General features: G+C 42.5%; 1 protein-coding gene across 2 annotated transcripts in view; it reads right to left on the bottom strand.

Moving 5' to 3' along the window:
- Nucleotides 1-22,391, bottom strand: part of MMRN1 (multimerin 1) — a 71,010-nt gene that overhangs the window by 28,087 nt on the left and 20,532 nt on the right. For both annotated transcript variants that reach the window (XM_019488097.2, XM_014599979.3), the window contains exons 2-4: nt 15,270-15,389; nt 10,256-10,362; nt 3,020-3,118 (exon numbers count right to left, since the gene is read on the bottom strand). In XM_019488097.2, the coding sequence (XP_019343642.1) occupies nt 3,020-3,118; nt 10,256-10,362; nt 15,270-15,389 (326 nt within the window). The remainder of the gene's footprint in view (nt 1-3,019; nt 3,119-10,255; nt 10,363-15,269; nt 15,390-22,391) is intronic.

Raw genomic sequence — 22,391 nt, 5'->3', positions numbered from 1 at the left:
TTTCAGTACCATGCATTAGAGCAGCCTAATGCGCATTTATTCAGCTCTCACATTGTAGGTACTAAATTTAATGTACATTAGGAAAGGTACATTAATGCATATGTAGACACGCCCTGTATGGACCAACCCATATTATGCCTTAATAGTCTACTTAGTAGTCTACTTTGCAATAGCTTCTTTAGTAATACATGCAAATATATATTAGTGGAGATGTACAGTATTAGTATTGATCTTGTGTCACTTTTCATTATGGCAGCAAAGCACTCTGGGGTATTGAAGAATGGTGCTTTGGCTTTTCTGAGATGAGCATGTGTACAGATATATGCTTTTGCAGGAGAAACTCTCCCAAGAGCAATTTAACTCTGGTTGTTCCCAGGTTATTTTTCTCCCAGACCAGCCATTTTTGCTCTGGGATAAAAATCATGGACATCTATACACTCATGATGACTCTTCCAGGAGAAATTGAATGCCTGTACATGGCCTCAGTTATAGTAGTGCAAACTCCAGTTGAAGACAGCAAAACTGGATAAGTACAGCTGAGGACATATTCTTTAGACAGTGGGGTTGTGCTGTAGTAACTGAGAACAGAATCTGCCTTGTAAGTATTTTGGTAGCTATTGATGGAGTACAAGACAGGATGGTTAAACTGTCTGGGCCTAGAGTGTGTTTACAGGGCTTACAGCCAGAACAGATACCTTTTGGCCATGACTGGAGCAAATTTGATCTAAAAATCAAGAAGAGACAATATTACATGGAACTGGAAGATGCCCATTTTAGCGTTACTGTTCAGAATATGTCCCACAAGCAGCTAGAAGTTTGAACTAAAGAAGAGAAAACATGGATTTTTTTCATTTCCTAATTTACTTTTTGATATATTAGCTGTGCTTAGTTCCTTGTATATCTCACATATCCTGCTCTGCTGAAATCTCTGGTCCCCCAGTGGACTGGCATTGAGATGTTTTTTTTCTTCAGTCTCCCTTTTGGTGGTACAAGAGCCTTCTCCTCTATAGCTTTCCTTTGAAGCACCCTTTTAGCGTTGCCACATGCAACATCTTTCCTCTCCTGTCAACTCCTTTTTGCCAATTATTATTTAATGGCAGATACACACACACACACACACACACACACACACACACATACATACATGCATACTCTCACTTTCTCTTGACGGATTTGCACCTCAGGCAGGATTCTGACATTCTTTTCTTCCTACATGTAAGGATCTCCCCATAGAAGAGCAGTATATTGAAAAATATAGTGTACTGAGAGGGGAATATCGCATATAATATTATTTGAGTTTATAAAGTGTTTAGGGACATAGGGTTGAATGCAGCAGGGGCTGCATAAATGGTGGCATATGTAACAGGGTACTTGTTGCATACAGCTTGTGTAACTCATATAACATGGAATTTGAAAAAAAGAAATGCATCTAACAAGATCCTGCTTCATCTTACCATTTCTTTCACCTCCTGTTGATTTTTTTCCTTCTTCTTTTCTGACTTTTTAGAATATGAAGTATGTTTGCATGGCAAATTATACCAGGCTTCACAACAGGCAGAGAACTACCTTAATAAGGCTATACTGCTGCCGGTATTTGAACCAGTTTATTCATAACCAGCTTTGGTATCTTTACGTAGCACTACATTGTGCTTTGAGGGCTGTAAGATACAGCACATTAGACTTGTTAGTGTATTGCTAACACTGCCATTTAGAGAGAAGCAAATAATTTGCCACAGATGAATTGTCTGACAAATGTAGTTTCATTTTGTGGTAGTGAATATACTGCAAGCAGAATACAATTTCTTTAGATATATTCATTGTTCATAAACAACATATTTATTTTGTGATTTTTTTAAAAACATTATTGTGTGTTGATGACTATTAGTTCTCCACATGTATTGATATTTGAGCTGCGTTAGTTAATTGGACTGGTCTGATAAGTCACATGTAATTGTTCCTGTTCCTAGTACATTGCATGTACAGGTGTTCCTGTCATGAATAAAATTTGGTTTCTCTGAATATTTGTGCAGACAACTATGAAATTCATTTTCCGGAACATTTGCGCCAGTAAACTTCAAACCACACAAATGGTAATGGAAAATGAATACAAGAAGAAAATGAGCATTCATTCATCAATTCAAAAGAATAAAGGCTGGGGTAGGTTTTCTACCACTCACCTATGTCATATTTCAGGTCACTTCTCAATTTAACTTACTGTTTGAATACAACTATAAGATTATTATTGTTTCTTGTCAGTCCTGGCTAGATTCTATACACACATATTGAGAAAACTTTCCTCATCTGCAAATCCTTATTATGTAACTCAAAGGGCATAAGTAGACATTGCCAAATTAAGTGTACTGGGATGTGTCCCAGCATAGCTGATCTGCTTCATTAGACAAAACATATGTCATCTGCTGTCCTGCTTGTTGATCATGTGGGACAATCCACATGATGTGTTCCCCACTTAGAGAGATGCATCCTTGGGAATCTCCAGGGCATGTTTTTTAACAGATGAAAGGTGGTATTCTCTGCTTATAGAGATATGCCCTGGAGATGCCTGAGGGCAAACCTCTGTAAGAGGGGAAAGCCGGGCCTGAACAAGATAGTCCAGCAGTCAGCAGCCTTTGCTGGGCATGTGCTGGAATGACTCAGCTCAAGTCAGATAGATGGGTGAGTGGGTGCTAGGATCCAGCTGCCACTGCTTCTCTGCACCACTGCACAGGGGGAAGTGCCTGCTGCCATTGAACACTGCTGATGCCTCACTCTGTGGGCTGGATCCAGTGGCTTCATGGGCTATAGTTGCTATCCTGTCTTTTGCCTAACTTCATCCTCTAATTCTTCAAGTTCATTCTCTCCTTTGACCACTCTTGGAGTACTACTACATGAAAGAAGATTACAGGAAGCTTTAATGCTTCATCCCAGAGCTTTCAGCACCTAAGGATTTCCTTTGTAGTGATCTTAATAAATAATGTTGACAATGATTGTGTGAGGGATGATAGTAATTGCAGCTGCTGACCTGGGTCATTCAGGTTCTGCTGGTTTCCTGGTATTTCCCCATTGATAGCTTGGTTGCTCTCAGCCTGGTTGCTATGTATAATCAATTGATGTTGTTGGGCTATAAGAGAGGAAAAAGAAATGGAGTGAGTGAAACATTCAACCTGAGTAATTTATCCAATACTCAGCAATACTGCCCTGGCTTTTCATTTCCCCTGTACAATCTCTACCTCAGCCTAATCGTCTGTAGTGATTTCTGAGTTAGCTGCTTAGCACATTCGTAACACAATGTAGCTCCATATTGGCGACAATAGCGAATGGCTTTCATTCTGACCAGAGAAGATTATAAATGACTCCTTGAGGTAACAATTGATTGCGATCTGCAGATGCTGGTGCTAATATAGGAAAGGTTAGCCTTGCTTTATAATTAGGAACACACACAAATTTCCTGGATTAAATGTAAAGTGCTTTAAGACAGACATAAAGCAAAACGATCACTGTCCAGGATGGAATTTCTAGTCAAAAACAGAAAGAGCCTCCCCAAAATATCTAATAGCCCAGTGACACACCCGCTTTGGATACTAGAAACCTAGGTTTAAGTTCCTCCTTTGTTTGAGTCTAGAGATTCTAACATGGTTTCCAACATCCAAGGTAAATATCTTGACCCACTGTTGCTGTTGTTGTTGATTTTTTGTAAATGAGAAATCCCAAAGGGCTTGGTTTCATTCTGATGGGACTATTTTTAAAAAGCATTCCAAGACTGAAAAACTGTCACCTCTGATGGCACCTTTGATGGCAAAAAGCCATCCAAAGTTTGGAATCCAGATCCACTGTCTATTAGCAGGGTGTGACCTTACACATTGATGTAGCACTCTTCAGTTGACAATTAGCCTTGAACTAGAATTTATGGTGGACAATTGATAGGTTGATATATGGAGATGTTCTATTTTAAATAAACAGAGGAAGTAACAACCATGTGTTGCACAGCAGCACATCAGACCAAATTATGCTTTTGGAACTATCGTGGCTGGTTAAAAAATGGAAATATCTGTTTGCAATTTCATTAGCTACTGTTATCTTTCTTTGCCCACCAGAGCTGACAGGAGTTAAATACTTGCATTCATCCCAAATCATTACACTGGATTTATCAGATGGTGACGTTGTGATAAAATACATGACAGTGGAGTCAGTTAATTGCCTGTGATAAAGGCCCAGCTGATCAATGCCCTTTTATTCTTTCATTTACCAAACTTTCTGTCTCCCCAGATATATTCACCCCCACTATTCCTGCTGCAGACAACAGGTTTTTCATGCAATCTTATCTTTCATCCTCCCTGTTAAATCAAATAATTTGTTCCCTGCTTCAGACATCTTGAAGGATTCCTGATTCCTTACAGCTTTCTAGTTAGGCCTCTATTGTAGCTGAAGGGCCTGAGTCATAAGCTGGGAACAAAAAGGCTGGCAGTTCAAGTCTGGGTATGTGTAAGTGATCTTGGGAAGAGCATCTTCACAGACAGGCTTGGTAACCTAGTGAGGAGGGCTTTAAACTAGGCTTGCTGAGGGATAGAGACCAAAGCCCTAAGGTAAATGAGAAACCTGGAGGCAGAGAAAGCAAGAAAGGGGAAATAGTGGAAGTGCTCTGATACTTCCTGAGGAAATCAGTGCAATAAGCTAGTCACCTCAGCTGCCTGTATCAAATGCACAGAGCTTGGGAAACAAATAGGAAGAACTGGAAGTCCTTTCACAGTCACAGAACTATGATGTGATTGTTATGCGCCCTTGTTGCAAAGAAGGCTAATGGCATAGTGGGCTGTATTGGTAGGAGTGTTGCCAGTAGGTCAAGGGAAGTGATTATTCCCCTCTATTCAGCACTGGTGAGGCAACATATGGAGTACTGTGTCCAGTTTTGGCACAGTAAGGATATGGACAAATTGGAGAAAGTCCAGCGGAGCGCAACAAAAAGGGTGAGGGGGCTTGGGGACATGACTTATGAAGACAGGCTGAGGGAACGGGGCTTATTTAGTCTAAACAAGAGGAGACTGAGGGGAGATTTAATAGCAGCCTTCAACTACCTGAAGGGTGGTTCAAAAGAGGATGGAGCTAGACTGTCCTCAGTGGTGGCAGATGACAGAACAAGGAGCAATGCTCTGACGTTGCAGCAAGGGGAGTTTGGGTTAGATATTGGGAAAAACCTTTTCACTAGGAGGGTAGTAAAACACTGGAACAGGTTACCCAGAGAGGTGAAGCTCCATCCTTGGAGGTTTTCAAGACCTGGCTAGACAAAGCCTTGGCTGGGATGATCTAGTTGGGGATGATATTGCTTTGACCGGGGGGGTGGATTAGATGACCTCCTAAGGTCTCTTCCAGCCATAATTCTCTATGTTTTTTATGTTTTCTATGTCCTTTTTACAGTTTGGGGAATCAGCTCTGTCCCTTCAAGGTTATTTCACTAATGTTTTAAAGGGTCAAATTCATTTAATACTTCTGACCCTAGGAATTTCCAGATTGGATCAGGCCAGTTACTCCACTAGTCCAGTATCTACCTATTAGCCACTAAACCTGTTTCATCTTGTTCTGAAAGAACTATCTTGAGGGATAAGAGGGTACTTAAGTCTCTCACTTATTTAGTCATTGGTCTCTTTGCTGACAGCACCAATAAGGATGCCATATTTTGGTGGTTGGGTAGACATTTGATTGAAACTACTATTAGTATTTCCCAGAGGAAATCTAATAGCCACTCTATGGGATAACCTCTTGTTTTCTTTTTTATTCCATGTTAGCGGCGAAACAACAAGGTATTCAAAGCTAGAACTCAGTCACTCTTGCTTTTAATATTGTGCAAACAAATTTTGCAGGTCAAAATGAAGTCAATACTGCAAAGATGGCATCTAAAGCTGCCTCAGGGAATCAAGTTGTCCTGGAATCCGTATTTAGGCATGTTACATAAAACAAAAGCCTGTCATTTAAAAGTGCTGAGCAATCAGTGCTTTCTACAAACTCCTGGGGGACCTATTGAATGCTCAGCACTTTTTAATACAGGGTAACTTACTTCGCAGTCGAACAGTCGGTGTCTGTCTTTGAACGTATTGGCCCAGATGTATAATGCATTGTTCCATGTATTTTTAAATACATAAAGCATGAAATTGTTTTCAGAAAGTACTAAAAATATGGAAATTGGTCTTTTCCTCTGAATACATTTTTGATGAAGCAGGAGCAGCTGAAGGGGAATCACTGTTGGGAAGCTCCATAGTTTCATTAAATGAATCTTCCCCTTCCTCCTCCTAATCCTTCTGACAATTTTGTGTTTAAATCAGCATTGCTGCCCTTTGTGTTTTTTTTCCAGGGTTCTGTAGCCTCCCTGCTTCTGTTCAGAACATTTTAGAGCCATCTGCTGGAAAACCGATATTACTGCAGAGTTAAGAGTAAACAGCAGTTACCATCCTATGAGCAAAACTGAGGATACCTTGGGCATAGCTATACTGCCTCCAGACCACACTAGGAAGGGCTACAGTGAAGCTCACTACAACCACTTCATGTTTGCAGTCCCTGGAAATAGGTGCAATCTACAGTTGCCTGAGAGAAGAGAGTGTATGCCAGTAAACTCACAGGGGTACATGTTGGCATACTCCTAGCATTGCTCTGAGGTGGCTGCATTGTGAGCATTTCTTGCATCAGTATTGCAGAATGATCTGTGCCTTACTCTGGTGCCTCACTTCGATGCAGTCTGGACACAGACTATACATGAAGTGAAATGGTTCGGAGGGACTCAGTTGAGTTCAGACACATGCAGCCAGCCTTTTACTGCAACACTCCATTTGAAAGCAACATTTACGAGGATGTTATTTTTCCTTTCCAGGCATAGTCTGTGGAGACTGTAAATAGCAACCATTTGTATGGAGGCTTTCCAGAATTGGACTTGTGAAGTTTTGTAAATAGAAGAGAATAAAATTCAAAATTTTAGTCTCACAGGAAGTTCAAATATTTGAACAATGTTTTCATCCTGAGTTGGGAAAAAAAGTTGAAATGTAGAAATTCTCCATGGAATGAAATCTTTCATAGGATTTCAATTCAGAAAGGGTAAAACCTTTCATTTAGCCAACATTGAACAAAAGGAAATACTTCATTCTTCCTGAATCAAAATATTTCATTTTTGTTTATGTCATTTAGAGTCAGATCACCATTAAACTGCATACTCCAATAATGCCACATTGGCTCCTGAGAGTTTTAATTCAGCAAACCAATAGCCCCATTATTCCCTTTCAGCCAGACTCCCTGGTCAAATTATATCCCCCCATTCATCTGTATCCATGTGATGTCCAGGATGCACTGCCTTACTTGGTCAGGGAAGAGACAGTGTTGCATCATGGGATAGAAAACAGGAAGTTGTGATGTGGACATCTGACTCTCTTTGCTGGTTATTTTACCATACCTGACACAGTTACCTATACACCCATCTCCAAATAAGACTACCACTCAGTTTATGCTCGATGACAAGTGCCAAAGGGCACATCTCCATGAGACACTTACTGCACAGTTGACTAATTAACTATGCAGTAAATGTCTCAACATCTACACATGTGCCCCTATTAGGGCACACAGAATTAATAAACGCTGTGGCAAGGTAGTGCTTGTATTTTACAAGCTCTACCCTGCTGCAGAGTTTATTAGTAAAATACAAACACTACCCTGCTGCAGAGTTTTTTCATGCACAGCAGCTCATGTGTAGACGCTGCTCTGGCTGGCTGGGGCACAGAGTGTTTCAGTGCAGGAAAAGCCAGGAGGCTGCCCCTGAGCTGAAGCCCCCTTGTGCCTCAGCCAGCCACTCTGCAGCATGTGAAGCCTGGTTGGTGAGCCCAGGAGCAAAAAACTCTGGGGCAAGAAGTGCTGGAGATTATTCATGCACATTAATTGCATGTGTAGATGTGTCCAGATAGTAATACATTTAGCTCACTATGGCTAGGGACAGATATCACACACAAACCAGTGTAAGTGGTTGGAAACTGGTCTAATCTTGTAAAAGAACTGAAGTTCACTGCACACAGACTGGTTTCAAAATGGCCCAAACCAGTTTAAGATAGACCTGGATGGATGTAGTATCAGATGTATATAATTTGAGTTGAACCCATCTACCAAACTTCTGTCCCAGATCCCTTCCTGACACAAGTTACATCTCAGTCCCCCGGCAACCCAGAATGCATTTCAGCCTGCCGCTAACCCCTGCCTTGCAAATCAGGCAGGCTAGCCTTTGCCACAGTTGTCTGCTCCAGCTGAGCCCCTGTCCCTGGCTGTCACAGAGCTGAGGCAGTCTCCCCAACCCAGCTGGTGGCAGCAGACAGGTGGACAGGAGCGGGGACAGACCCCTGCTCTGGCCCTGGCTCCCACCAGCTGGGGTCTGCATGGGCTTTCCCTTTGTCTGGAGCATGGCTCTGCTGCTGCAGCCCCACCCCATTGCCAGCCCCCCTCCCTCCCTCCCTCCCTCCCTCCCCACCTCTTAGCTCTGGCAGAGAGTGGACTGGGTCTGCAAGGGTCTGCACAGCATGGGCAGGGGGGGAAGGGGAAAGGCCCTAAGGTGGACAAACATGCACATGGACAAGTTTTAGAGAGGCTACCCAGAGGACTCCGCATCTTGTGAGGAGGACCATAGAACAGTGCCTTACAGGAGCTTTCTCCGCAGCTAGGGAGAGACATTGTCCCCCTGCTCTTTCAGATTCATTGGCAAACACCTCCACATGGGATGTGGGTAACAGTGGCAACAGTTTGCTAGTGGTCCACTCTCTTTGGAGAAAGGATTCTGAGGCATAGAAGGGAAATGCTTTGTGCTTACACCCTGCCTTTCATCCATGGCTCTGGAAGTGTTCTACAAGCATCACTTCATTCATCTCAATATTCTCCATTTTTATCTGGATAAAACTAGGTATAGAAAGATTTAGTGTTTTTCAAAGGTCTGCAACAGGATAGTGGAAGATCTAGGAACAGAACCCAGAACTGATTCCAAATCACTTGCTGTACCTTCCCAGAAAACACTCATAGCCATTTTATTATACAAATGAACAATGAATAGGACTCTAGACTTTTTTCCTCCTCAACTTTCCTATGTTCCCTTAATGTTGCATCAGTTACTTCAGTTACACTTTGTCTCTTTTTTATGCCTATATTTTATCTACTGTCATTAGCTTTTATATATATTTTTTAAAAATGCAAACCCAGGTAACATATCAAATCCAAGCTTGGGATATACATTTTGGTGACTGATCAGGCCACATTTGACCCTGACTCATTTACCAGTAATAGAAATGAGACTTCCATGCCTGCTGGCGTTCTAGCTCTTCAGTATTAAGAGTTTCCTCTTCTGGATGTGAATAGCAGCGATTTCTCTACATTCCTCTCCATCAATTTTTAATCACAGTCTCTACTCTTCCAGTGTTGATTGAATTCTCTATCACAGCTAATGGCTTTTCTTGCAATATTCATTCATTTAAAATATGTATGCTGATGCCATATCTTATTTTTCAAGGGCAGCTTGTTTAAGACCAGGGGCAAATTAATAGCAGTTATACAGATGTTAAACTACAGTGCTTTGCCATATGTTTGATCACTAGGGCAATGGTAAAACTCTGCATTCTCTATCTAAAAAGGGCATAGTTATATACAGAACATGCATATACCCTGTGTGGCTTTTTATGAAAGTCAGTCATGTTCAATCTTGTTACCACTGAAGTTGATGATAAAATTTCCCTTGATTTGAGGAAGAAACAGGATTGGGCATCTTATTTTATCTTTTTCCCAGCTATCTGCCTTTGACTAGAAAAGGGGTGACCCTGCTATATGTATTCAGGAGAAGACCTTGATATAATATTCCCATGATGACAATATTGCTTGCCTAACCCCCCTCTCCCATTAAAAGGTCAGGCAATCAGGGGCAGTGAAGCATTTAATACAGACTCCAGATTATTGCTAAATAGAATCATAATTAAGATTTCATAAGCAGTTTTCTTTAAATAGGGTGGAGGAGAGAAGAGGTCACTTTATTTATTTATTCAATTATTTTTCAAAATTACGTGACAGGGGCAGCAAAAACAATAAAGCAATTTCTGCAAATGTTTACCCCAGTCTGCACTTTCCCTGATTATAATAAACTTCAGATCCTATTCTAGCCGAATAAACTTGACTGATAATCATCTGAGCCATTTACTCTTGAATCAGATTGTCTGCTTATCTTTCCAAACTGAATTTTTTCATATCTGTACAAATTGCATACCTTTGGGCTGACAGTTTTGTCCACTGTATCCAGGGCAGCACTTCCATTCCAACGATGTCACAATTTTATGTTTGATTCTGTAAACCTGATAGGTTGTTGTCTGTGATCTGCTGAGCAAGAAGATTTAAAAAATCAACCATTCTGAGTCTGTCTCAGATCACTGGATATGATCCTGGAAGATAAATCTGTGATAAACCCATTATGATGAACAATAACATAGCTCAATATTCTTTATAACTCCATGAGGGTGAAAATAAAAACAAACAAACAAACAAACACTTTTATATTTTAAAATTAACTGTAGATTTGGGTGCTGCAGTTTTTGAGTACTCAGCTTGAGACACCTTAAATGGGTCTGATTTTCATGAGATGGGTACTCATTTTTCGAAAGATTCGGGTTGCTTTAAGATCTATGAAACTGGGAACTTAATCCAGAATTCAAAATCTCTAGTTATTCTGGCAGATTTTAGCCATGATGTATACAATACTGTGTGCAATGAAACAAATGATTAAGATGAAATCCCAGACCTGTTGTAATCTATGCTAAACTCCCAGGATTTTATTTCAAGTCTTTTTTCTCTTTTTGTTCATGCAAACCACTTACTGATCAAAGCCAGAGTATAAACTCTTGCCTATTGAGAACAGGGTTTCACAGGCAAAATGAGAGCATTTTTTTGCGTATTTAAATATCTCCTATAAAAAGTCACCACACTGATGCAATTATACTACAACAAAACAGCTCATCTTTGCTTTCTCACTGGCTGTACACACAAAAGCTGGTTGCTGGTATGCACAAGGACACACTGTAAATTGTGTAAGGATTTATTCTGAAGTAAGAAAGATTATGCCTAGTCCTAAAAGATGGACATAGTCAGGAATAAGCAACCATATAAACTTATGGTGTTTGAAAGGCTAGTTCTGGTTCCAAAATATTCATTTCCAGCTATTCTTTCCGGGCCCCAGGGCCCCATTTACATTTCTAGTACCTTAGATGCACACATGGATGCTTCTCAGAGACCACCTTGCAACTTGGCTTCTAGCTATTTTTTGTTTCCACCATCCCTAAAACTATTTATTTTTCCCCCACAAAAGGAAGCTAAGAGGATGGGGAGCAGATAGTGTCCACTCTGAAATTACTGGGATTCTGTTTTCCTATCCAACATTGAAACATTCGTGTTTTCAGAACATTTTTCTCTGTTTAGCAACTCAGAGTTGATTTTCTAGTAGAGATTGCATAATATTTGAGTAAGGACATGAGCTCAGCTCCCTCAAGGCACTGACTAAGATGGAAAACCTTATGGATTAGCAGAAGAAAGTTCTAGAGGGCACTTGGCGAAGAGGAGAGGAAGTTGGGAAAAGGAAACCTACAAGCCAATCTTAGAGTCAGTTGAAGATACATGTAACTATGTAATTATGATGCCTTGGTTTGTATCTTTGCTAAGAATTGTCCTTGGTATATGGGAAGATAGAGCCAATCTCCAGTCCTCTTTTACCATGCTAAAAAAAAACAAAATAAAGGGATTAAAAGCTCCTGTAGCAAAGAATGATAAACAACCCTACTGATCACTATTGTTGGCACTGGATTTGGACCCAGCCCCTATGCCTTTGTTCCATGCGAGCACAACCCTCAGACTGACCACACCACCTGCCAGTTAATAATAGATGAGTTTATTGATACAGAGTAAGAACAAAAAAGCAACAATACAAACAACAAGCAATTCTATATCTACCAATCCTAGGTCTGTCATCAGTCACAGTACATCTGACCAGGATGCAGGCTCCACTGAGGCTGTCTGTCTTAGGTGTCAGCAGTCTGGAGGTGGGAAGCTGAGGCCCACAGCCCCACTCTGGTAGGGTGCATGAGACGGGCTGCTGGTATGCCCTTGGTCCATGGTGGCCTCGGGGACCCTTCCCAGGGAATGGGGACGGGGGTGGGGATAGGGACTCCTCTCAGGGTGGAAAAGGAGGAAGAATGGGGAGGGACGGAAAGGAAGAGAAGGAGGGACAGCAAGGTGGGACAGGAGGGACCAGGAGGAAGAGAGAGAGGGACAGGGAGGAAGAGAAGGAGGAATGAGAAGGAGCAGGGAGGGACCCTTTGTTACTCTCAAGTCTCTGCTTCTGTATTCTCCTCCCCCCGTGATGACTCCTGATGAATCTTCATACATGGCTATCTCTGGTTGGCCATCTCTTTGTGGTCGCATGTCCACATAGTCTTCTGGGCCTTCTAATTTGGTCTGTTCCCCCAAAACTGGGGCTCAGCCCCCCCTGCTGCTCTGGGGCCTTGTAGCTGGTGTCACTTATTTCGTGTTTTGGGACAGTATGGTACATACTTCCTTGATTCCCAGGCTGTTTTCTAGACTATGTGTCCTTGTTGTGTTAGACAACCTGTATGCTTTGAAGGCTGTGATCTTGTGTTATGGTACGCCTCCCTCAGTTCTCTGGCTGTGTCCATCTGTTGACCTTGTCATGCTAGACAGCCTGACTGTTTCCAGGGCTATGAGACACATTGTGTGTGAAACCCAGACTCTTAGAAATCCAATTAACCCCTGCTGCCCAACTTGACCCCTTATAATGCATATATCTATACTTATAAGCTAATTCCCCAAAAACAGACTTTTAAATACTATTTTTAAGCTAACAACTGTACAAGATAATATTAAGTTATGAAGTCCAGGAACTGTGAAGGTAATTTTGCTGTAAGAATTCTTCAACCCTTTGTACAGAAGCATGACCCCTATATAAATCATTGCAAGACAAAGTTTGTGAATAAATCCAACTAGTTTGTGTCAGAATGGTTAGGTACAGACATTCAAAAAGCCTGAGGCAGAATTGATCTAAGATATGTGGTTTCCTGTAAATGGCACAGGCTAGATCAGTAGTGAACAGAACACACATTCACTTTTTGGTGGGAGCGGTACAAATCTTACACTGGGTTCTGCAATGTTTAAACCAATCTGTGTGTGCTGAAATACTGTTCTGTTACAGGTATAGGCTGGTTTTGTGTGCTGAACTGTTCTGTTACATGTATAGACCAGTGTAGTGGACTCTATGATGCGGGAGCTACAGCCCAATGGCTAAGAGACTGAGTGATTAGGACACTGCCTCCAGAGTTCTGGCCAGCTGACTGTAATAATTAACTAGCTCAGTGGGAGTTAGTAGGCTTCCACAGAGAGAGACTACAAAAATTGTCACTTATGTCTGCACCCAGAGAGGGAGCTGAACATGAGAGTGACAGGGAGACTGTGGAACAGAAGAGTAAGCCTGAGCCTGGATATTCTTCCTGCATCAGAGGGGAGCATGTGTGCAAGAATGGAGGACTGGTGCTGAGGAGGAGAGAGAGCAGGTGGGTCAGCTGATAGGTAAGCCCTGAGTACCTTCTCAGGAGCGCCTCTCCCCAAGCTTATAGGCTAGGGACAGGTATTCAAAAAGCCTGAGCCTGAATTGATTCAATCCTTGCAGGTTAGTTTAACCTGGCTAGGCAAATCAGTTTTGTAATCAGACAGACAACCCAGAAATGCAGGCATATGCCTGCAGTGGCTCAGGCTAGAAGCTGGGTGATGTTACAGCAGCCCTACCTTCCCTTTCACAGTACTAAGCTTAGGCCAGGCATGGCCAGGCTCCAGCGGGATGGTCCAATTAGCCCAGCAGGGAATTCATAACAGTGTTTATCACCCCCAAACTCGGTGTTTATCCCCCCATTAAGAAAAAAACAGAGGGACATTACCAGCTACCTGTTGATTCTGCCTGTTGATTCAGCACGCACCATAGCCAACATGTGATCTGCTAGCTAATACACAGACACCTCCTCAGCAAGGCAGAGGGGAATGGGGAATTCCTGCTTAGCAGGGAGTGGTGAGGGCATGGGGGAAGCATCCCTCAGTCTCTGGAGCTGCAGCCAGGGAGCAGAGGGGAGGGGCCAGCCCTGCTGTGGAACAGACAGTCCCACCCAGACCAGAGAGCATGCCAGGATGCTGGGGTGTCTGGTTTATCTTAAATCAGCAAGGGGTCTGGGACAGATGTTGCATAAACTGGTTTAAGCCAAATCAGTTAAATCTGATACTACATTCAACCAGGTTTATCTCAAACCTGTTTTAGCCATTTTCCAACTGGTTTGTGTGCACTGAACATCTGTTCTGTTACAGGTTTAAACCAGTTTTTGATCACTTTAACTGGCTTATGTATAATGTCTGTCCCTAGCCATAGAGACATGTGAGTTTAAGCAAAGATTGTGTGCTGTCAGAGGGAAACTGACTGAGAAATTAGATAACTATGGGGTATATTTGCTTGCACTGCTAAGTGTATATGTGGGTCCCTGTCCAGAGGTAGTTTGTCCAGGGAAATAGGGACAACAAATAGCTGAGTGGAACTTCAAACAAACTGCAATAGACTGTGTGAGTGAAGTGATTTCCCTGAACCAGCTACAACTGATTTACAGTCACTTACACTGGTAAAAGTATAATACCTAGCCAAAATGTTCTCCCTGTGAACTCTAAAATGCAATTTAGTTTTACTCTGAAATTTTGGCCCACTTTCACAAGAGATATAATATTGTATTGTATCTCTCATTATTCCCTCCAACCTGCTGAGCTCAGACTGTAGGAGTAAAGGCTTGTCTTTACAGACAATAAGGATTAAGCTGGATTTAAAGCAGAATATTTATTCCTGATCAACATCCTATTTTGGAATGAACAGTTATAGATGTGGTCCCTCCCTAGGCTCCAGATCCCAAGTAGATGGAAATGTAGTGAGCCTAGGCACCTAATTCTGAGTTCTGAATTCTGCTTTAGGGGATAGAAGTTTTAAAGCAAGGTGTCTCTGTGCCTGACCTGTGGGTTGTTCATATTTTCTTGGCTCTGGCCGTTAGGTCTATAACTAGGGCAGAGTGAACAGATGAAGTTTGAATATCCATCTCTTGTTCATATTGACAATGTTTTTGAAGTCATGCTTTTATTAATTATCTAAATGTTTCTATTTAAAGCTCATGCAAATCCTGTTTTCTTATAGCATTGCCCACCTGACACCACAGCCTCCAGTTATCCAGGTACATGGCTTCCCTCTGCCTGATGAAAAGGTTTCCAGGTTGTCTATTACCACAGTAGGTAAGAGTCTGGTATGGACATATGCACACCAGTTCCTGTATAAAAAAAGAGGGAGCAAAATCAGTTTACACATTTAATCAAAACTGTTACATAAAAAAGCCTATTTCAAAATAGGACAGAAACACAATTCTCCATGATTCTCTAATTAAGCTGCAGGACCAGGATACATAAGGTCTGGGTTCAGTTCTAGGACCTGTCACAAACTTCCTGTGTTACCTGTGACCAATCATTTAATCTTTGTGCCTTGGGGTTCCTCACTGGCAAAATGGGAATGATGATCATTTTCTCAATCTCTTCTTACACGCGCATGTATTATCAACCCAGCTCCATAACTAGCATCTTAGAATGGTCTGGAAAAAGTAGAAACCATAAACACAATATAACAGTACTCATTTAAATCTACAGTAGTAGCATTTACCTCAGAGAAATCCCTTTTGCAATTAAACCCATGCAAATGGAACCAATGGTGCTAGCCACGAAGAAGAATAAGACAAGCAAGCCCAACTGGCTTTGTTTATACAGGTCCTGATGTTTCATCCTAATTAGGTTGAATAGTATTTTATGTGCAGTTCCAATGAAATGAGTGAGGCAACCCATGGAGCAATGATCTATTGACTAAAGGTAATGGAATGAGGCCCTCTGTCTTTTTGTTACATGCACCACATTATGCAGCACCAGGACACAGACACATTGCTTAATTATTGAAGAATGTACTCTATAAGGGAGTTTTTTGTGTCATTTCTTTGATCTTATTCCCCTCACTTACTGCATGCTTCCTTGGGAGTTTACATTAAGATAACATTTCTTTTTAATTGGGATGTAAAAACTCTATGCCTTTGAATGAAGGTCTATTTATATTCTTTTCCTAGGTCTGGGACTTGTATCTTTTTTTCCCTTTACATGCCAGTTTTCAAATTGCAAAAATAAATATTGGACAAGGATAAATGCAGCCCTCACTTGTCAATGTAAAGTGTAAATGCATCTCCTTTTTACCAGGTGCAGATCAGGAAGAACTGTAGGGAAATCTATGGGATTATTTTCATGTATAACTGTTGTAAGCAGAAGTAGAACCAAGTATAGCAGTGAGGTCATAAAATCACTTAAAGCCACACTGTGGTTGTGTAGCATATAAACTTCCCCCAATGGAGCAGGAAAAAAGGGAATAAATCAGAAATTCATTGATAGGAACTCAAAATATTAATGATGCTTTCAGTAAAGCCCTGCTACATGTTTACACAGGGAAGGGGGAAAAGCTCATGAAACCTCTCAGCACATCCATGCAACAGTAGGGAGAGAGCAACTCCAGACATTCTATTGCTAGTGATTGCCATGAGTGAGGTCTGGCTAGTTAATGCTCCTGAAGGTATTCTACAATGGGCACACCTACACCTGTAATTAAGGCATATAAATGAACCTGGAGCTTATTGCTCTGAAGTTTACTACTCCCAGGCACTGTGTCTTCACACATACCCGGGACTGCAGCACATCCAGCCTGGTAGAAGCAGCTCTGGCTGGCAGAGGGTCTGGAGGGGCCAGCCTACTCTTCCCTGGCTCAACATACTGTGGAAGGGCTGACTGGGGCACAGGGGAGCTTCAGTGCAGGGCTAGCTGGCAGGCAGCCAGCCTGGGGCTATTCCTCCCCAGCTCAACATTCTGTGGAGGGGCTGACAGGGGCACAGGGGAGCTTCAGTGCGGGGCTAGCTGGCAGGCAGCTCCTGCACTGAAGCACCCTTGTGCCCCAGCCAGCTGGCACAGTGTTTCTGCAGAGTAAATAAAGTCTGCAGCAGGATAGTATTTGTATTTATTGTAAACTCTGCAGCAGGATAGTACTTGTATTTACAAGTTAATACAAGTACTATCCTGCTGCAGAGTTAATTAGTTTACTCCGTCCTAATAGGGGCACACGTGTAGACACACAATGTTTACTGCACATCTGTTTAGTATACTGTACATTAAATGTCTTGTGTAGATGCACTCAGTACTAAGGAAACAGTGGACCTGTCTACATATGCACTTTAAGGTGCATTAGCCTATTTTAATGTGCATAAAGCATCACAAGAAAACCGTGTTCTTAGTTTATGTGCATGCAACAGGGGCCAAGCTGAGCTCTGCACTTACTGGATCAAGGGCAGCCGGCACAGTCCTCATACACCAGATCCCTGGCTCAGGCTGTGGAGAAGCAGTGAGCCTGTGCACCCAGGATGTGTTCTGCTGCACTGCTGGAGAGACTGTCAGAGTGCAGTCAACACCCCCACAGGCTCCACTCCCAGAACAGGGTCAGAACCCCATCCTCACATGGGCACGGGCTGCATCCTGGCAAGAAGGCAGGTGGCCAGCACAGGAGGCATCACCTAGGGTCTGGAGGTTACAGGTATAGGAGATAATAGGCCCATCTAGGGCTATCAGCATCTGTCAGCAGTGGCAGAGCATGTGGAAATGAGCAGGGGTCTGGATTGGCTCAGACCAACCCCGAACCCCTTACATAAGGATGCACCAACCTCAGGATGTGGGAACACAAGCACAGGCAAGGCTGGCTCAACACGTTCCCCACCAAAGGAAGAAGACCTAGGGTTGAGAATCTGGATCAGCATGGCTCTCCAGAAGGACTCCTGACCAGCATTCTACCATACGAAGTCAGATACCTTTAGGGGCTACTCCAGGGTTCATGACACCCCTGGCCCCACCTTACAAAAAGGGCTTCGACCAGGACAGACCAGCCCACTTTGACTGAACTTGTGCACAGAACAAACTCTGAAGAGCTTGGGCTGCCTGAGGGAAGGTGGCCAAGATACATTGCTGGGCCAAGGAAAGGCCTGAAGCAGGCTTGGACATTGCTGTTTGAGCTAGATTAGTTTATTCATTTCCTTATGCAGGCCATGCACCTCTGACCCAGAATTGCAGCAGGGCTCAGACGAGAGACTCTGACTCTTGGAAATACAGTTGTCTTTCCATTATGGATTCATTGCCTTGAACAATGAGGCCAACACCCAATACGGTTAGGTGTCCACATCAAGCATCAACAGGAATACCCAAGTGGAAAGGGGTGGGGTGTAGGGGAGAAGAAGCCCTACAGAAGATCTGAGGATGTTGTGACTCATACCAATCTCAACCATCTCCCTTCCGAATCAGATACCACCTCCTGGTACTTTTCTCCAAGTCATGGTGGGTGAGATTTAAGAATAAGAGAGTGAAATGTCCCCTGAGTGTGCGGCACATGGGCTCCATCCCAGTGTAGCTGCTTGGCTCGGGTCCCTCTACAGTGCATTAAAATAGACTAATGCACATTTTTCTAGTATCTCACAATGGAGGTACTATATTTAATGTACATTACTTGAAGTGCATTAATGAATGTGTAGACACACCCCATGTGCTCTTTCATGTGCATGTATAGGCTGCTGGCTCTTCTATGCATCTGGTATAGCTAGGAATATGTGCTATTGCATTGCCTATTACTCCTTTGTGGAATAGTGATCATCAATGTGCACATCTCCAGCTTCTGAATTATTACATCTCTAAGCCCTTGCTACCACTGAGGCTCAGGTAAAGATTTTATGTGGATATAAATTAGATCAGAAACTGCCCTTTGTCTTTGATGTACAGCACAAAGATGAACTAAGCCTCTCAGTATATCTGTGGAATAAGTGAGCATTATATCGTTCTACAGATGTAGAAAATAAGGCTGAACAAATTTAGGAAAACCATAAAGAAGTGCAGCTTCAGCTGATGCAGTGGTTTGTGCTAAATTTACATTTTCCATAAAAGTGACTTAGGATGTTGGGTGCCTAACCCTTTACATCTAAGGCCTGATTTGTAAATCTGTTGCACGCCTTCAGTTCCAAATGTAGCTGATAGAGAGCACAAGAAACATCAGACCTCTCTGTTTCTAAAATTAGTTATCTGGGAACTGAGGCCCCTGAAATTAGAGGCATTTTTTAAAAAATGACTTGCCTAGAAATACAGTGAGCCTGTGGTGAGGTTAGAATGTGAAAGCCCCTGGGGCTGACGACTGTGCTTTAAATGTTAGGTTATATGCCTCCCTAAAGAAAGAGATGAAATAAGATAAATGTGGCAGCATTGTCAATATGCTGCATGGGGTTTGAGGCCAATTTTTGTTAATTAGATGCTTTTTTACACTTGAACAAATATTCAGAGTAAAAAGTAAAAATAAACAAAAGCACTCATAAGCAGCAATTTCAAAATACATTATAGTCCTGAAAGAGAGCGAGTCTAGTTTGTAAAAATGTAACCTACTTTTTAAGATTCATAATGCAAATCCACTTATGATCATAATTGTTGAGAGTGGCTACTTTCAAAGAAAAGGTTACTAGAGGTTCAATTTATAGACATATTTTAATGGGGGGGGGGGGATTAAACTCACCCCAGAACGTGAGTTGTTGTTTTTTTTTAAATTCCCTCTGAATTAAAAATTTTGATCTTTATAAAAATGTAACTGTACCTCAATAGATTATTTCAGTTTGAAGTGTCAGTGGAATGTCTGAAGTTGTGGTTCTCTTATGGCCCAGCATCTTTGATCAGCCTAAATTGGAGGAAATATCCATAGCAAAAGAGCCCCTGGTGTGACTCATAATTAGGTTTGTGCTGCCAATGAAATAAGCTCATTAAGAGATGTTAAAAATGTAAATATAATTTTAAAGCCAAATTGTCTGAAAAATGTAGATTTAAGAATAGAAAGTAAAGTGTGGTGGAGGGGTAACGCAAAGGCAGTTTAAAGCAAAGGCAGCCACTTAGCTGCTTTGCATAAAAGGGAACTTAAATCTAAAAATCCTCCTTGCCTTTCTTGGAATAATTTATTCCCCATTGGAAATACAGATTCCTAACATTTGGATTTTGGTAAGATCTGCAGAAACATGTTTCTATTAGGCTGCTTTGATTGATACTGGATTGTGATATGCCACATTTTCTCACATACAACATGTCCTAGAATAAGATAATCACTTTGTTTTTGAAAGGCAGAATGAAGGAAAACAGATATTTTCTTGTAATAAGTAACTGAATAACAGGAGCTGGGGAACCAAACTTGCTTATTGTTCAGCTCCCTATGGACCAGGTGTGGAGTTACTTTTGCTTTTGCCCAGCAGAAGCTTAAGCAGAAGAAACTATTGTTATCCTATTTCTTTGCTTATAATGTGTACCCCAATTTCTAGCAGCTTTTTTTAAAAAAATGGTGTGTGTTCTATGTGAGAAAATATGAGGGGGTGTGTGTGTTTATTGTTTCACTGGAAACACACACACACACACACACACACACACACACACACACACACACACACACACACACACGGGCTAGTTACAGATATTCAAAAATCCGGAGGTGGAAGTGATCTAAGTTTCATGCTTTAAGCACCCTAGTTTAGTTTGAGAGTGAACAGAGCATATGTTCACCCACATGTTTACCTGTGTGTTGGAATCACTTCTTGGGTAGGCCTTATTCATGATATTGTTTGGTCATAAAGCCAGCTTTGCTCCACAACATTTGAGTTCTGTCTCAGGTGCAGTTTAGTCTGCTCTGAGAATCAGGGCTACAGTAGTTAGTTATTAGGGATTAAAAGGACACTTTGTCTCAATAGTGGGTAACAGAGAGCATCAGGGTCTCTGTTACTTAAAGAGAAAAAGCAGCCCAGCCACTGAGATCTGCAGGCAGGCAGGAGTCAGCAGCTGCAGATCATCGGGGCACCTGGCTAATGGATAATTAGCCAACATCTGCAAGAGGTCAGATGACCAGATGCAGGCAGGACCAGGGGAGCATATGAGCTCAGGGCTGGGGCTAGCAGAGCAGTCTGTCTCTGGCTGCTACCAGGGAAAGAGCTCGTGTCTAGGATGCGGGGTTAGTGTGGGTTTATACTCTTACGGGGTGGAAGGTTGCTTCATGTTGGTGTTCACTTTATAGCCCAGGGGCTTGCATTTAGGTTATGTTAACTGGTGGTTTGCGGATGAAGCTATAGGGGTGGTAGAGGCCTCATTAGTGTCCAGGGGGGAACTTGGCTGCCTTGAGTCCTGCCAGGAGCAGGCTCAGGGCTTGAATGTTTAGTGAGCGTAGAGTGGCACCTGGAAGGGGTGCAGCCAAAGAGGGGCCCAGGGGCTCAGCATACAGGAGCCAGGGACTCAGTGCCTAGAACGGACAAGGGAAGCTAGTGTCTCAAATCCAGGTCCTACTCAGTGGGCCTAGGCTAGAAGGCCTAGATACACTTTAAGTCCCAACAGAGGGAATATGCCTAGCACCCGTGAGGCATGGGGACTGGTAAAGGGGTGGTTCAGAGCCATGCAATTAGCCCATGAGGCTTTAGGTGCCCAGCTGGGCACAGTGGAGTATAGAGGCCCAGCCAGGGGCCTGAGAGTATAGAGGTCCATCCAGGGGCCTGGGGCTAATATGACTGGGGCCTAGCAATGGTCTTTGGGTAGCCTCCCTCTTATATTGATTTATAATCCATCAAGGTGTGGCAAGTGAGATAGGGGGAGTGCCCTAGGGGTGGAGTAGGGTATGGCTGCAGAGCCACCAGGAGGTATCATGGCCACCCCTGGGACCCTGACTAGCTGCATATTGACTAAGGGAATGTCCAGTCACTGAAGTAGATGTTGCTTGTATGGAATTCTGTATTTAACCACCTGAATATTCACTCAGCTTTTCAGTGGCTTTTACAAGCTTTTTTGGGTTGCATGCTGCCACACCTATATAATAGTATCTAAACCAGCTAGTTTCAGACTAGCTTTGGCATATCTGTGAGCTGTATCCAGTTGAGGCCAAAGGCCCTGCTGCAACTTCATATGATTCTGAATCTCAGATCTACCCAAGCATTTATTGGACCAAAGAGGAACTAATTGGTCCCTCATCTCAGTTGTGGGAGACTGAGGTACAAGTCTGTACTTACATACGTATTTAATTTGTTTTTACAAAGTAAAACAGCTCCAATTGGAAGGACTGGAACAGACCCACCTTTGAATACTCGGTCATAAAGACTATTATCTGGGATGCTAGAAAATGAGAGTCAAATCCTTGATCTAAATCAAGGATGTGAATC

This window comes from Alligator mississippiensis, chromosome 2 (genome assembly GCF_030867095.1).
Source record: "Alligator mississippiensis isolate rAllMis1 chromosome 2, rAllMis1, whole genome shotgun sequence".
Taxonomy (NCBI): domain Eukaryota; kingdom Metazoa; phylum Chordata; order Crocodylia; family Alligatoridae; genus Alligator; species Alligator mississippiensis.
The sequence above is the reverse complement of the archived record's forward strand: the minus strand, read 5'-3'. Positions and strand labels throughout refer to the sequence as shown.